Below are 15,082 nucleotides of genomic sequence, written 5' to 3' on the forward strand. Positions count from 1 at the left end.
TTTGACAAAGCTTTTAAGAGCAATCATTTGTCATTTTACAGTTCTTTTAGTATATATTACGATTAAAATAATACATCAACAAGTATGTTAAGTCAAGTGAGACATTTAATTAAAACAGTAAGAAGTAATGTTTATTCTCGCTAAGGGGGTGTTTGGCATGTGGGATATGAAGAAAGTAATGGGACTCCATCTTAAAAATAAGTCAAAATTTTTATTTATTTAAAAGGAATGAGAATAGAAAATAATATTTAAAAGAAAAAATGCTCAAAAATAATATCTTACAAAAAAGTAAATATTTAAGTTGAGACTTTCATTTTATCTTTTACTTCAAAATCCCTACCATTACAAATAAAAAATAAAAAATTTTAATTTTCAAAGTTTCAACTTAAAAGTCTTGTCCCAAATTGTATTCCCTTGTACCAAACATCCCCGTTATTTTAGAACAGTAACCCTCTCAGTCATAGGTTCATATTGTTTGGGCAAATCTTGTCTTGTTAATTCCCACGTCGATAATGGCGATATTAACAATGAGACCAAACTCCACACACTCTTCTTTCTTTCACTGTTAATGGCTTCCATTTCTTCTTCAATTTCTATCTTTCACTTCCTTCCGAGATAGTTAATTTTCTCCTTTTTTCAATCTAATTTACTTTTCCTCATTTAATTTGTGTTCGATCAATGGCAAGCTCATATGGCTTCTTTTCACTTTCACTACCTAGTAATCGCAAGAACACAGTATTTCAATCTACAGGCTTAGTTGGATCTGGGTCTTATTCTTTTGTGAAATTTAGTAATAGGGTTTTCTGTTCCTCCACTGAACGTACTGATAAACATGCTGCTGTCTCCTTTGACGAATTGAGAGTTTCTAGGTATTGATTTTTCTCTATTAGTTCAAATTTCTGTTATATTTGAGTGCTGAATTCATGTAATGGTAGCATTCATTTTTCTATATGGTTTTGGTCATTTGGTTTGTAAAATTTGGGTTGTACATTGTTGCATGTTTGTCTTTTAATCTATGGTAGTTCTAATAATTGATGGGTGTTTCTTCAAAATGTTTAGTTGGGGGAATTTGAGACCTCTATGATATATGGTAGTGCAGTTGTTGAACTAAGAATGATTGGCATTTGACAACCCATTTAAGCTAAGCTTTCATGATTTGATAGATGGAATTTAGAAAGATAAATGATATTAATAGCATTAGTGGGAAGCAGCCCAGCAGGAGCTCATATGTGGAGAATTGGGGATTGTGGTTCATCGGACGAAACCAGAAAATAAAAGCTCAGAGGGCTGAAACCGAAAATGTATAAAGCAAAATCATCATTAGAAATGGTCCTTAAGAACTAAGAAGACTTCAACCTTCAACATAATATTAAAGCTTTCCCGAACTCCCAATTTTCACTATTCTAATAGTTGTACTACTAGTATATAATCAAAAAATTAGCAGGCACCCTGACTCATATACCCATGTTTGATTTGGATTCATGTCCAAATGTGTCACTTGGCTATTTTATGAACGAATCCCAGTATTATAAACCAAATTTAAATGTTCAAGTGCCATAGCCATAGCCATATCCGTGTGTCAAAGGTGCGTACCTGAGCTAAAGTGAAAAGTCGGTCCCCTTGTAAATGTCCACAACATAAATCACGGCAGTCCTCATTCAGATTGAATCTCAAATGGAGGTCCCTTTCCCAATTACATTTTGACAGGCCTACAAAGCGAAAGAGACTCAATCGAGGCTTTGATTTTGTGAAAGTGTATCAAAAGAGAATTCAGTTAGACTTCTTCATGTGGCTCATCACTACAAGTGCACACCATATTTCTATATATCCTAGCTAAAAATAACTCCCACTAAGGACCATAAATAGAGTTCTCTATTTGTTTCGTCATAATATGTCATAATACGCAGCATAGCTTAACTATTATGTTAGCCATCTTTGTTCAGAAACTTGAATGGGGTGTGTGTTTGACCAAAAAGTATTGACTACATTAAGCATGGATACTGCCATTCAGTTTTGGCTTCAAGGATAGAATCATTTAACCTTACTTGGCAATGGTGTCTATTGTGACAAGGCACTTTAGTTCAGTTAATTTGGTTCCAATGTTTAGTTTCTTGACTTTTATTTTCTTCTTTCTTATAACATTGTAACTTAACGCCTCGTTTGGTTAATTGTATATTTGTATCAAATGGTGGGCTAGTAATAGGAATAAGTTTTAGTGTTAATTTTGATGAGATGTGTTATGCCATTTCTATGTTAATGAAGGTCTCATTTCAAATATGTTTTTTCTTTGCATTTTTTAGGGAAATTTCACATGGTAACCTTTGAGATTTTGGGTTTTCCACGCGGTAATCAAAACTTTTAAAAAATCCACGAGGTAACCCTGAGGTTTGCCAAATTGTTCCACTGGGACCTTTTTACTCATAAAACGTTAGCAAACGTTAATTTTGAAGCTTTAAGGTTGTTGTGCGCCTATTTATGCGACTCACCATTTCAAATGCCATTAGTTTCAACCTTTTCCCCCTAAAAAAACCCTTACTCTACCATCTTTGGATTTGGGGGAAAAATATGGTTTGGATGAAAGATGGTAGAGTTAGGGTTTATGTTTTTGGGGAAAAGGTTGGAATTGATGGCATTTGAAATGGAAAGTCGCATAAATAGGCGTACAACAGTCTTAAAGCTTAGAAATTAATGTTTGCTAACGTTTTATGTGCAAAAAGGTCACGGTGGAACAATTTGGGAAACCTGAGGGTTACCACATGAATTTTTTAAAAGTTTTGGTTACCACGTGGAAAACCCAAAATCTCAGGATTACCACGTAGAATTTCCTTTTTTTTATTAACTCCTTAAATCAACTTTCTAAATGGTAATGGATGATAATGAGTTATGTGAAGAAAAAGTTATAGAACAAGCATGACCATAAACCTTGTCAAACAACTTTTCTAGCTGAATTTTATTATATTTTTATTAGTATTCCTACCATTTAATACCAACAACTAAACGGGTTGTTAAAGTTAGGACTCCCTAAATGTTTGATTTCTTTTGCGTTTGTTATGTAAATTGTGCTATCTAAGATGCCACAATGTCCTACACATCTTTCCTTCCATTATCTGGTGCTTCAACTTCTTTTCTCATCATTGTTGTTACACTTTCCCTTTGTTGTCCTGCTCTTTCTATCCTTATCGGTTCTTTTGATTGAATCTGGTGTTTTGGTGGTCATTTATGCAGGCTAGCAAGTAAGGGTTGTAAGCTAGTTGGCTGTGGTTCGAGTGTACCAAAGCTACAGATCTCAAATGATGACCTCTCTAAAATGGTTGAAACTTCGGATGAATGGATATCTGACCGCACAGGGATTCGCAAGAGGCGTATCCTTTCAGGTCAGTTTGTCAGCCTGTATATAAAACTTTTAGAAAGGCTTGCTGATTTATTATTTGTTTTTTTATCCATGATTTTTTGAAACATTATAAGAATCTTCTTAAGTGTGGTAAATTAAGTCTTCTGGACCACCTTCCTTGTCTTTTGATTTTTACTTTCTTGTATTAATGGTTGATCGATATGGCAATCAGACCCTACATGTGCTTCTAAAATCTAAACTGATTTTTAGTAGCTTTTACAGTTTTTCAAACCTGGATATGCTAACCTACATTTAAAGTCTTTCTGTCTACAACTTTGTTGAGTTTGCCTGCATTCCTTTGTCTTTTGTGAACATCACTTTTATTTTTAAGTTTTCTACCACAGGTGAAGATACTTTGGTTGGATTGGCCACCGAAGCAGCAAGGAACGCTCTGGAGATGGGCAATGTTGACCCTAATGATATTGACCTTATTTTGATGTGTACATCTACTCCAGAGGACCTCTTCGGAAGTGCTCCTCAGGTAGCTTTTTTCTGTTTTGTTGTTTTACTCATGAATGGGTTTTGTGGCTTCTTTTTAACCAACCCCAGCTTTTCTCTGAGGCTAGATTTTATGTGGGGTAGTTTTTACGGTGGAAGTCTGATAGTTTAATGTCTTTAACAGTTGAACTTTGTCAGCAGGAACAGAGTCAAGTTGTGTATTTCTATCGATACTTGTGTTAGTTTGTATGGAAACAGCCTCTGTATGGTTGTGCCTCTATTGGCAAGGGGTATGTCATATTGTTATTTGTGGATGCTGTATAGTATTGGATATGGACCTTGCTGAAATACCTTGAGTAAAATCAATATTGGTTATTGTGTTCGGAAGCAGTTTTTCATAGCATCATTATACTCAAATTTGTTTTTGACTAGAAGTTGGAAGGCATGAAAAATTGTGTTTCAATGAAGAATGATTATGATTGAAAGAAAGTATTGCTCATATTTCTTTTAGGTCTTAGATGAATAAATGAGAATCGTGTCTAATGCCAGTTGCTTGCATGAACTTATAAGAAAAACTGTTGATTTTCTTCGTAACCCAACAACGCACAATACCGATTCTTCATGTTTATAGATAGCTAAAACAGGAGATAGTTGAATTTTACAAAGAATTATTTTTTAGGTGGTGGAAAATAGTGAAAATGAATGCTAAAAATGGGGGTGGTGGTAGTTTAACTCATATAAGGGTGCATATTTACAGAGCTAATTAAGACCTCGTAAAATTTTATGTGTCCTTGATTCATCTCATGATTTTATAATCAGATACAAAAAGCACTAGGATGCAGTCGGAATCCCCTGGCTTATGATATTACTGCAGCTTGCAGTGGATTTATGCTGGGTTTGGTGTCTGCTGCTTGTCACGTAAGGGGTAGTGACTTCTAATTCATTTTCTCGAGTAAAATTTTCATATCCTTGAATGCTTCAAAAGGTAATCTTTATGTATCAATTGCAGGTGGTGGGTTTAAGAATGTACTTGTTATAGGTGCAGATGCTCTATCTCGTTTCGTAGACTGGACTGATAGGGGGACTTGTATTCTTTTTGGTGATGCTGCTGGGGCTGTAGTGGTGCAGGTAAGTTATCATTGTTTTTTGTTCATCTCCTTCCTCTTGTTTTTTGGTCTCTTCGCACCCTTTCCTTGAGTTCAATTGTACTTCCTCCATTCTGGTTTGATTTTCTGATATTGAATATTTAGAGAAATTAAGGAAAGTAGATAACTGAAAAAGTAGATTAGGACCCATGGATCACATGGTGACAATGATTTCTTTAAAAAATACTTCTGAAAATTTTAAAAATAATATATAACCCACTGTACTAATTGTCTTTAATTTTGATTAATCGACCAATATGGATAATAATGAAATCATTAAATTAGTAATTATATAATAATGATGATGGCATCATTATGACAATTTAGAGGGAAAAAATTCATGACAAAATGACACCTGCATTTTTGAAAGAATCGATATCAACATCTTTTGTTTTAGTTATATTTATAGATAGATTTGGTCTGTATGAGTGATAATGAAATGAATAGTGAGATAATATTTTATAGAATGATAAAGTTAGTGGGAAAAATTTTGAGACATAAACATTAAAAAAAAAATGGTGATATTAAGTTTCTGGCCTTGTGGGTAATATGTGGGGAGTAGGGACCGTAAATATGAAAAAAATGTGAACATAAAGTTGGTGGGGAATATGTGAGAACCATGAGCATTTAAAAAATGTTAAAATAAGAATCATCAAGGTTAATTTAATCTAATTAATGTGATAAAAATAGTAAAAATATCATATGAGAAGAACATTTGGAACCACTTGTTTAGTAATTGAAAGATCAAAGTGGAACATAGGGACTATCTTTTTTTTTTTTTTGAATTTTTGATGGGTGTTTGGAATATCTTATTCCTCGACACTCTTAATGATGTAAGAAAAAGGCTTTAATGTAATAATTGAGTCAAATCTAAGCATATTCAGAACGCAAAATGTTTGATCAGAGTCTCATCTAATGTTGTTCTGACTTATGATTTATTTATGTTATTCTTGAAACCACATAACATAATCATGAACTGTTTACACAACTGTACTTCGGAAGACTAAGCTGTACCTATTCACGTACAAACTATCTCATCCACTTCGCCTATCAGCTTTTTAGTAAATCCTGTATCCACTTTGAGCTACATCCTATTTGTATTCTCCTTTTGATCACATTTTGTTTCTCCAAGTTAAAAGAAAAGTAGAAAACAGGGATAAGTTCTACATATGCATTGACTCTTTGAGTTTATATACTAGTTATTCTCCAAACAAGAAGTTTTGTAAGTGCTCAAATTCTTTTTTGGTTTTTGAATGTAACTAGGCTTGTGACAGTGAAGATGACGGGCTGTTTGCGTTTGACATGCATAGCGATGGTGAGGGTGGAAGGTATGTATCTAATTTCTTTTGCACTTGATTGGTTTCTGACTCTTAGAAGAGGGCCTCTAATTATCTTGAGAAAAAATAGTCGTGTGTACTATTTTAAAACGGTAAAATATTGTCATATCTCCAGCAATGGAATCGGTTTGTGATTGGTTTTTATGTTAAGCTGAGCTAGAGTGTGATGGACAATGAGATGTTCCGATATTTATTTAGAATGCTAAACCAAAGAGAATTTAAAGGGTTTTCTTTATCAAATTTTGTCTTTTATTTGATAGATGGTTTACATAATTTGGGAATTGGGAGTGTGGTTTTATGGGGTCTTGCTTTCTATTTTTTGGGGAAAAGTTTTAAAACCTAAAATAGAGAGGTTAGCCGTCATAATTGATGGGATTCAACTCAAGTTGTCGAGTATTGAATGAGGGTGTTAGAGAGGAGAAAGAAAGGTGAAAGTTGGAGTTGTGAAATTAGTGTTGATGGGTGCTATGAGGTTGCTGTTGACGGTGTGTTCAATAGTTTTGCTGAAGGGCAAATAAGCTTTTGGGTTTGAATATAAAAAACGTTTTGTGGGCCCCACTACCTGAAATGTGACCAAATTAGTGATTATGGTAGTCGTACTGGACTCGAATCAACATTATAGTCTTGAATCATTTATAAATTATAGCTGCAAAATTTAGATCAATTATTAATTATAGCCGCAAATTTCAATATTATGAGTTATACCAATATAAATCAAAATGTACAACAAATGTAACCATGTTACCGGATTTCGGTTACCGATGTTTGAAATGACGAGCTAAACTGATTTTTTAATTGATTCCCCTTATTTACTTTTGAAACACAATTAACCCAACCCACTTATTCCATGTTAACCCATCTTCTTTCCATCACCTTCCCTTCTTTTTTCTTTCTCCAACGTTCAAGCTTCAAGAATTGCAATTTCACTCTCCTCATTATCTCTTCAATCTGACCGGTCTCCTTATTTTCTCCCTCTTAAATCAATACTCCAATATTTTTTCTCAATTAAAACCAACTTTTTTTTACATCTAAAACTGATTACCAAATCAGATCGATGCTAATTCTGATCATCTCTTCACCTCTTGAGTTTTAAGGCCCATTCATATAAAATGTATTATTTTCTTAACTTCAAGATTGTAATAATGAATAAACAAGTTCACTTGTACAACTTAAGTGGATTAGATCTAGGTTTAATCATAAAAAATTTTGAGTTTCCAGCAATAAGTTATTTTCAAACAGAGACATTCACATATTCAAATGTTCGAACAGGGTTAGCAAATTATTTCAACGATCAGGCACGAAAAATTAGTGTATCTACATTATCAATTATAAAGTCGAGTTAATTCATGTTCTTTCAAAATCAATTTTAGATATATACTTCGAAAAACCTGCAATTGGGATTCGAATTGAGAAAAAATATTGGGACTTTGATTTGGGAGGCAAAAAACAAGGATAGAGATAGATGAGATTGAAGAGAAAATGAGGAGAATGAAGCTGTCATTGTTGAAGTTTGAAGGTTGGAGAAAGAAGGAGAATGAAGCAGAATGTGAGTTAACCTTGGATTAAGCGGGTTGGGTTAATTGTCATTGTCAAAGGTAAATAAGGGAAGTCAAAGGTTAAAAAATCAGTTTAGCATGTCATTTCAAACACCGGTGATCAGAATCTGGTGATATGGAACAATTATTGCACTTTTCGATTTATAATGGCTATAACTCGTAATATCAAACTTTGCAACTGTAATTAATAAATGACCTAAACTTTACGGCAATAATTTGTAAATGAATCTTTTAGCCTTTTAGGTAGTTTAAAGAAAACTTAAAAGCCAGTTGTTCGCAAAGTGAAAAAATCCGAGGTAGTTAATATGAAGGTTAGGATGAGGTCGACTCTATCACTTGATGGAGAAAGCAGCTTAGATTTGTGGAGGTAATCCTATGTACAGTTCGGCATCACGGGGGTCTGCCAACAGTAGGAAAAATACCGAGTTCTACGATTGGATTGTATGTAATGGTTTTGCTAGTCTTGACCCTTGAGTACTTCTTGTTTGTGTAGGCACTTAAACGCATCCCTGAGGCATGATGAAACTGATGCAGCAGTGGGTAGCAACGGTGCTGTGAATGGTTTTCCTCCAAGGCCGACATCTTATTCACATATTAATATGAATGGACAAGAGGTATATAAATTCGCTGTTCGATGTGTACCCCAGTCAATTGATGCTGCGCTTCAAAAGGCTGGTCTAAGTGGTTCAGATATTGATTGGTTACTATTACATCAGGTATTTTCATAGTGAATATCAGCATATTTTTGTACTTCGTTCTAGAGCATTTCTGTGATTCTGAATGTATAAATTTAAACATCATCTTATTTTCTAAATTTCTAGCTGCCTCGTAAATGATTGTGATAAGTCCCATAGAAAAATTTTCAAATTTCGTTGTGATTGAGTAACGGTCGCGATGTCGTGGATGCGGAACCTTGCGGTGTTACACTCGGGTCGTTGACAACATAATTTTAACTGTTAACTTGAAAAAATATTCATTTTCTCATGATAATTCCATTTTTCTCTAACATATATTTCATTTGAAGCTTATTATAGACCATCTTCAACCAAATTGTAGCGATATACTAGAGCCATAGGGTAGTCCACCACATAGAGATCATCAAATTACTCGTGAGAAAAATGACCCCGTAAAGTTCAACCCGACGTTTGTGATTCGTAAAGTACATTCTATGAATGTTGGAAGGAGAAAAGTACAACCCAACTAAAACAATTTTTCCAAAAGATAATAATGGCTAATAATTTAAAATAACAACTTAAATGGTTGTTACTTGTGAGTTCAAATTACGTCATATCGGGAAGCTTAATCGTTATAAAGCGGTTGTTAGTTGCTACATAATGGAATGACCTCATTCTTATTCCATTGACAATCTTGTTTTGTTCATCTCCCTAACCATCCCCTCATTCCGACTTATTCAAGAAATCTTTCTTTTGACTACCTAGGATCCCTTTGGCACAAAAATAATTCTTGTTGATGGGTGCTTTATTTGGCCATATATTGATGCCTTAAAACTGTAAATGCAGGCAAACCAGAAGATTATCGATTCAGCCGCTTCACGTCTAAAGGTTCCTTCAGATCGCGTTCTTTCAAATTTAGCAAATTACGGCAACACTAGCGCTGCATCAATCCCCTTGGCGTTAGATGAAGCTGTTCGGAGTGGAAAAGTGAAACCCGGACATATCATTGCAGCTTCTGGATTTGGCGCTGGTCTTACTTGGGGATCGGCCATTTTGAGATGGGGTTAGAAAAAACGAGTTTGCAACATTTATCTTACTTCTTATTCAAGTCGATGGTGCAAAACGAGGCCTCCGAGAGTTGTTTTCTTGCAAGTCTATGCTCAAAGAGTCCCGACTCGCCTTTATACATCATGATTCATGATTTAAGAGCTACCATTTCTTCTGTTGCATTTTTATTATCCTTTTTTCACTTTTATAAGCTCTATTTTTTTTTTTTATATTAGGTGAATTTTTTCTCGTCCTGAAAAAAATTTAAAAAATTACTTCAACCCGTCATTTATAATCTTTTGTGAATTATTGTTTTCGGGCGATATTAAATTAGATCTTGTATTTTGAACCGATTTGTCTTGTATATTTATCTTGATTGAATTAGTGAACAATAAATTTTGTTGCAAAATGGTTCTCCTTTGTTTTTATTTTTTATTTCAGTTAGTTCTATTAGTTGTCTCCTTAAAAAAAACTTTCGATTTATTAGTGTATTACATTTGTTGGATATATTTTGTTTTGGTTATCTCAATTTAAACATTTTTTAGTGTTCATGATCTATGCATATTTTCTATTAAATTTATTTTTAATATTTTATAATGCATATGGTTAGTTTTTAACTAATTTATATATTTTCTGAAAACCCATTAATTATAAGTCTAATTTATAATTCTCAACTTATGATAATACCATATTATTTAATCTTTCTATTCACTTTGAATGTGATTTCTTTTCCACATTTATCAATATACTAATTTAAATTTTAAATCTTTAATTGTGCAAAATTAAAAATTATTAAAAAGTTAATTGAAAAAATTTACATTGATCTCATTTTACTATGTTTGAACTTAAAAGATAAAGATTTAAATGATAAATAAAGTGTTTGGTGAATAGCCTAAAGTATGAAACAGTTTTACTATGAAACGAGCCCATAAAATCAACACATTTCTTTAATTGGCTTAAGATTGTAAATGACCAATTTAAAGATTAAAAGTGTACATTGTGTCAACCCAATAAAATAATATCACCGTCTCACTGTCTTATATAAAAAATTGTGAAAATAAATTATATGTAAATATCACTTTTATCCTTTTGATTTTGCCTTATTTGCAGATGTGGTTATTTGATAGAAAATGAAAATTTAGTAAAAAAATAGATTGAAAATCAATTGTATTAGAAGAAAATTGAATTATGTAAATAGACAAGGGAGTAATATTTTAAAAATACGTCCATTCCACATTTAACTATTCACAAGGCTGGATGACTGCGATGCGATGTCAGTATGTCACATTCAATTATTGCCTAGAAGATTCTGATAGTTGGCAATTGCAGATTATTTTGTTAAATGACTGTTACTATAATTATTGATTAGAGCCGTCGATTAAAATTGTTGACTATTTTGACTAACTGAAACTATCATTTAATAAGCTAGTTATTTAAATTAACTATTAGAAAAATATTTAATAAAAATTATTTGATTGTTTATTGGATAAAAAAGTAGATCAAATGCCAAATGACAAAAGCTACTATGAATACTACTATGAATAGTATTTTTATTTTGGCTTATAAGTTAATTTTTCAGCCAACTTGAAAATCATTTACTAAATTTTTTTTTTTTTACTTTTTGACCAACTAAAGTCAAAAATCAATAAAAAAACAAATCATCAAATACCCTTAATATACCCCAAATGGTTGTTTTATAAACTCCTGATAGGTGATAATTGATAGATAGCTGATTGAAAGGTCTTATTTTAACAAATTCTTCCTTTTTTTTTCACTGGTTGCTTTGGAGGGGAGGGAGACGCTGCTGCTGCAGACGCCACTTGTCAGCGGTGGCAGTTGTCTTGCTCCGCCTTTTTGCTTCTTAATCTTTACTTCGAGATGAAGTCTCTCTGCCTCTTTGGAGACGAGTCGAATGCTCCTTTGACGACTTGTGGGAAAAGCAAAACAATAGAATGCAGAAAGCCAATGCAAAGAAGAGAAGGAAAGTACAGCAGGAGTCGAAAAGGCTAGACTGTGCTGTAACCGCAGCATTGATCCGAGAAAAATCGAAGGCAGATGTGCAAAACGACTAACGAAATTGCTCCCTTAATATAGTAATAAGCTCATAAACAAAGGTAGATTTGAGGAAGAGAAACTTTTAATATCAACAATTACTCTTCAAAATCGTTTTACATATCCATTTAACAATATGACAAAAATTACATCATAAACACATAAAATGCAATCACTCTTACAACTATAGTACTAACATAAGAAAACCAAAAGCTCATTTCAAACTTCAACAACGGCCTACGTTTACTTCACATATTTAACAGGGAAAGAGCAAGTATAACATTTTGCAAGTAACAATGACGATAATAATGATACCTTGGCTTATTGATAGCAGTGAACTGAGCAGCAAAGGATCGATCTTGCAAAGAATAAGTCTGACCGAGCCTTAAGAGGAGGAGCTGGCAACATAGGATGGGTTGAAAGCCTTTTGTTCAGCACATGTTAGAACTTCATGTTCTCCGCCCTTTTCTCGATTAACACCGAGCAAATCAAGGTAGTAAAGGTAGTGAGAGATGATGTTATTCATGCCATCAATCTCACCCTTTCCGCAAACAAGATCTCCATACAAGACATTCATGGTGGTTCCGAATCCAGGTACACGGTTTGACAAAGTATCATTCTTGGTGGGTTTCCAGTCTCCAACGAAAACTTGATGGGCTGAAGGTTGTCCCTTCTTCATCGGAGTCATCCACCTCCAAATTGCAGCTTGGAAGGCAAGAGTAGCATTCTGCTCAATGTACTCTGGATGATTCAGTAAATCCACCTTCAGTGCCTCACCAGTTGCTCCGTAGTTGAAATTCCTGGACGGAAATTATTAGTAATTACCAACAAATTCCATTTTATTTGATGTTAACTAGCTTCTAACATTAGATCATAATTAAAACTTGTTCATAACCATTACTAGAGTACATCCCATATGATGGAATGACAAAACGATGCGCAAAAGCCTTCTTGACCAAAGAACCAACTACTTTTCAGCTTCTACGGATTTACACGAGCTTATTCTAATTATGGTAATGTTCTTTTATGTTGAGTACATATGATGAGGCTGGTAAACATCTGTTGCACAACAATTGAATCATGGAGCATCCTTGTTCTTTTAAATAGAAATCTAACTTACTAGAATATTGAGATCACAATCATCCACTCAAACCTGAAGTATAATAAGCAGAAGAAACCTAACACCTACGACGGTTGCACAGTGGTAACAGCAGAGTTTACTAAATCTACATTACTTATGCCACAGTTGCATCAAACAGGAATGTACATGAACACAAACAATCCAACGCTCAACAAATCTATCAAAACTAAATGCCACCAGCATGATAAACAGATATGCAAAAAGCTCAAAGAAGGCATACCAGTAAATAGGAATAGCTCCTCGGCCATAGTAGTCAGCTCCAGGTGCGCAAGGGAAAGTGTACTTAAAACTCTCGTCACAATAAGATTGGCTTGGGCTCAGTTCTTTATTATAGCAAAGTCCCCAGGCATAAGGTCCGCCAGTGGCAACTCCGTAACCACCTGACACAGAAGGATAAAAATACAAAATCAGCACAACAGAATACACACACAGTTCTGTTGCAAGTGGATAAATATCAAATCAGAATTCGAGACAGCCACAATGCCCACACTTGAAATAACACACTAAAAAACAGGGATAAAATTGAGTTATTCAGGTCTCTAAAAGAACAATTCCATCCAGCATCGACATACAAACAGCGAAGATCAAAAGCTTAAATAGCAATGACACACCAACAATGTAATTATTTTTTTCCAATGTGGTGAAATAACATATCAAAGAACTATAATTAAGCTCACAACATATCCAGAATTCACACTAACCCAAAAACTCATTACTCCAATGCCACTAAGTGGCTTTCACCTACGCGGATTCAAAGGAATCAGATATTTACAGCCTTATCCTTACAACAAGAAAGTTGTATAGAATGCAAACATCATCTCCAACTTAATATAAATAGAAAATGCACATAATTAAATCAACAACACTGCCAAAGCCTTAATCTCAAAAGATTAAGGTCGACTACAAGATCCAATAGATTTCTAATGGTGGTCCGCATAAATTATACTACCTCACTAATTTCGATTTTCTACCATCTCATTGTGTAAGTTAAATCCTTCTTATCTTTTTCTACTCATTCCCTCCATGTCATCTTTAGTCTTCCTAAGTCAATTTTTATAGTCCATCGTAACCTCAAACCAAAAAAACTAAATCCTAGGCGATGGGAATCAACATTAGAATTCACATCACCTGAACCCCTCGCCCCCGAAACAAATGAAGATAATGCATCCGATTTCCAAAAAACGAAATCCAAACGTTAACAATGCCAAGCATATGCATTCCAAATTGAGAACAAGGGATCAGACAATTCTGTTTCTCCAGATTAGCATAAACCACATTCAAAAATTGAAAATCCACAACCAAATTCAGCTTTAAAAGAGATGATCAACAGCAGCCACAATTCTTCTAGATCAACTGATCAAGAAAACTCATACACTAATTCAAATTCAAAGAAAACAAAACACATCCAAAGCAGAATTCAATCAAAACGCATATTGAAAAAAAAAAAGAGAAAAAGAGAGAAAATTACAGGAAGTCTTGCTACCGACATGGCCAAGGAAAGCGGCAAGCTCTTTCATACCCATAAGTTTACCTCCAGTAGTACAAAACCCTAAAGGTTGGAAAAGAGCAGAAGCAGTAATAAATGCTTGATAATCCCAAAACCCTACTGCATGAGCTTCTGGTGCATTTCTCTTACCAAACAAATTCTCAAACTGATACGTTTGAAAGAAATCAGAAATCGTCTCATTACAACAAAACTTAGACCATTCACAACACTCCCATCCTCTAGTACACACCGTCTTCCCTTTCACTTTCTTCACCTTAGTTTCTTCCGACATATCCGCCATTGTTAAATCCAACATTAACATCACTGCTAACACAAAAACCACCATTGTTAAAACCTTTGAGCTCCCCATTTTTACTTACCTTCCCAACTCTCCTCACCACTCACCCAGCTGATTGCAAGGCTAGAGAGAGAAAATGAGGAATAAGATCTTTTCGTAAAGTGGAAGGGAAGGAATGAATGCGAGGAGAGAGTAGAGGTTGGGTACTTGGCTATGGCTGTCGAGGTAGGAGAGAGAAAAAAGGAAACGTGTGGGGTAATGAGATTCAAGATTCTTGAGAGATCAACGGTGGAGATTAGAGTTGGTGGGTCTATGATGACAATTTAAATTTAAATAAAAACGTAAAATACAGGCTGGCTGAGAAATTTGCATATGCATGTAATTCCGAAACGACCATCCAACTCCCTTCCACCGACAGCGCTTCCTTGCATAAGTTTTGGCGTGAGGCGATGTCAGTAAGGGTGAAACTTATTCGAATTAAAATCGCAAACCAAACCAAATCAAATTGAATAATAAA

At 34.2% G+C, this 15,082-nt stretch overlaps 2 protein-coding genes across 2 annotated transcripts; one reads left to right on the forward strand and one right to left on the reverse strand.

Annotated features, from left to right (window-relative positions):
* Positions 1–436: 436 nt before the first annotated feature.
* On the forward strand, positions 437–9,997 carry LOC130799995 (beta-ketoacyl-[acyl-carrier-protein] synthase III, chloroplastic-like). Its single transcript, XM_057663318.1, has 8 exons — positions 437–869; positions 3,226–3,374; positions 3,736–3,872; positions 4,649–4,754; positions 4,839–4,957; positions 6,238–6,302; positions 8,361–8,583; positions 9,388–9,997. Exons 1-8 carry the CDS (start codon positions 679–681, stop codon positions 9,607–9,609), a joined length of 1,212 nt encoding a protein of 403 aa, XP_057519301.1. The 5' UTR covers positions 437–678; the 3' UTR covers positions 9,610–9,997.
* Positions 9,998–11,707: 1,710 nt separating this feature from the next.
* Positions 11,708–15,082, reverse strand: LOC130799996 (chitinase-like protein 1). The gene is made up of 3 exons (XM_057663319.1): positions 14,250–15,082; positions 13,002–13,161; positions 11,708–12,440 (listed from the first exon to the last, which is right to left on the reverse strand). The coding sequence occupies exons 1-3, from the start codon at positions 14,635–14,637 to the stop codon at positions 12,026–12,028; spliced, it is 963 nt and encodes a 320-aa protein (XP_057519302.1). The 5' UTR covers positions 14,638–15,082; the 3' UTR covers positions 11,708–12,025.

The sequence above is a fragment of the Amaranthus tricolor genome, chromosome 14 (genome assembly GCF_026212465.1).
Source record: "Amaranthus tricolor cultivar Red isolate AtriRed21 chromosome 14, ASM2621246v1, whole genome shotgun sequence".
Lineage (NCBI taxonomy): Eukaryota > Viridiplantae > Streptophyta > Magnoliopsida > Caryophyllales > Amaranthaceae > Amaranthus > Amaranthus tricolor.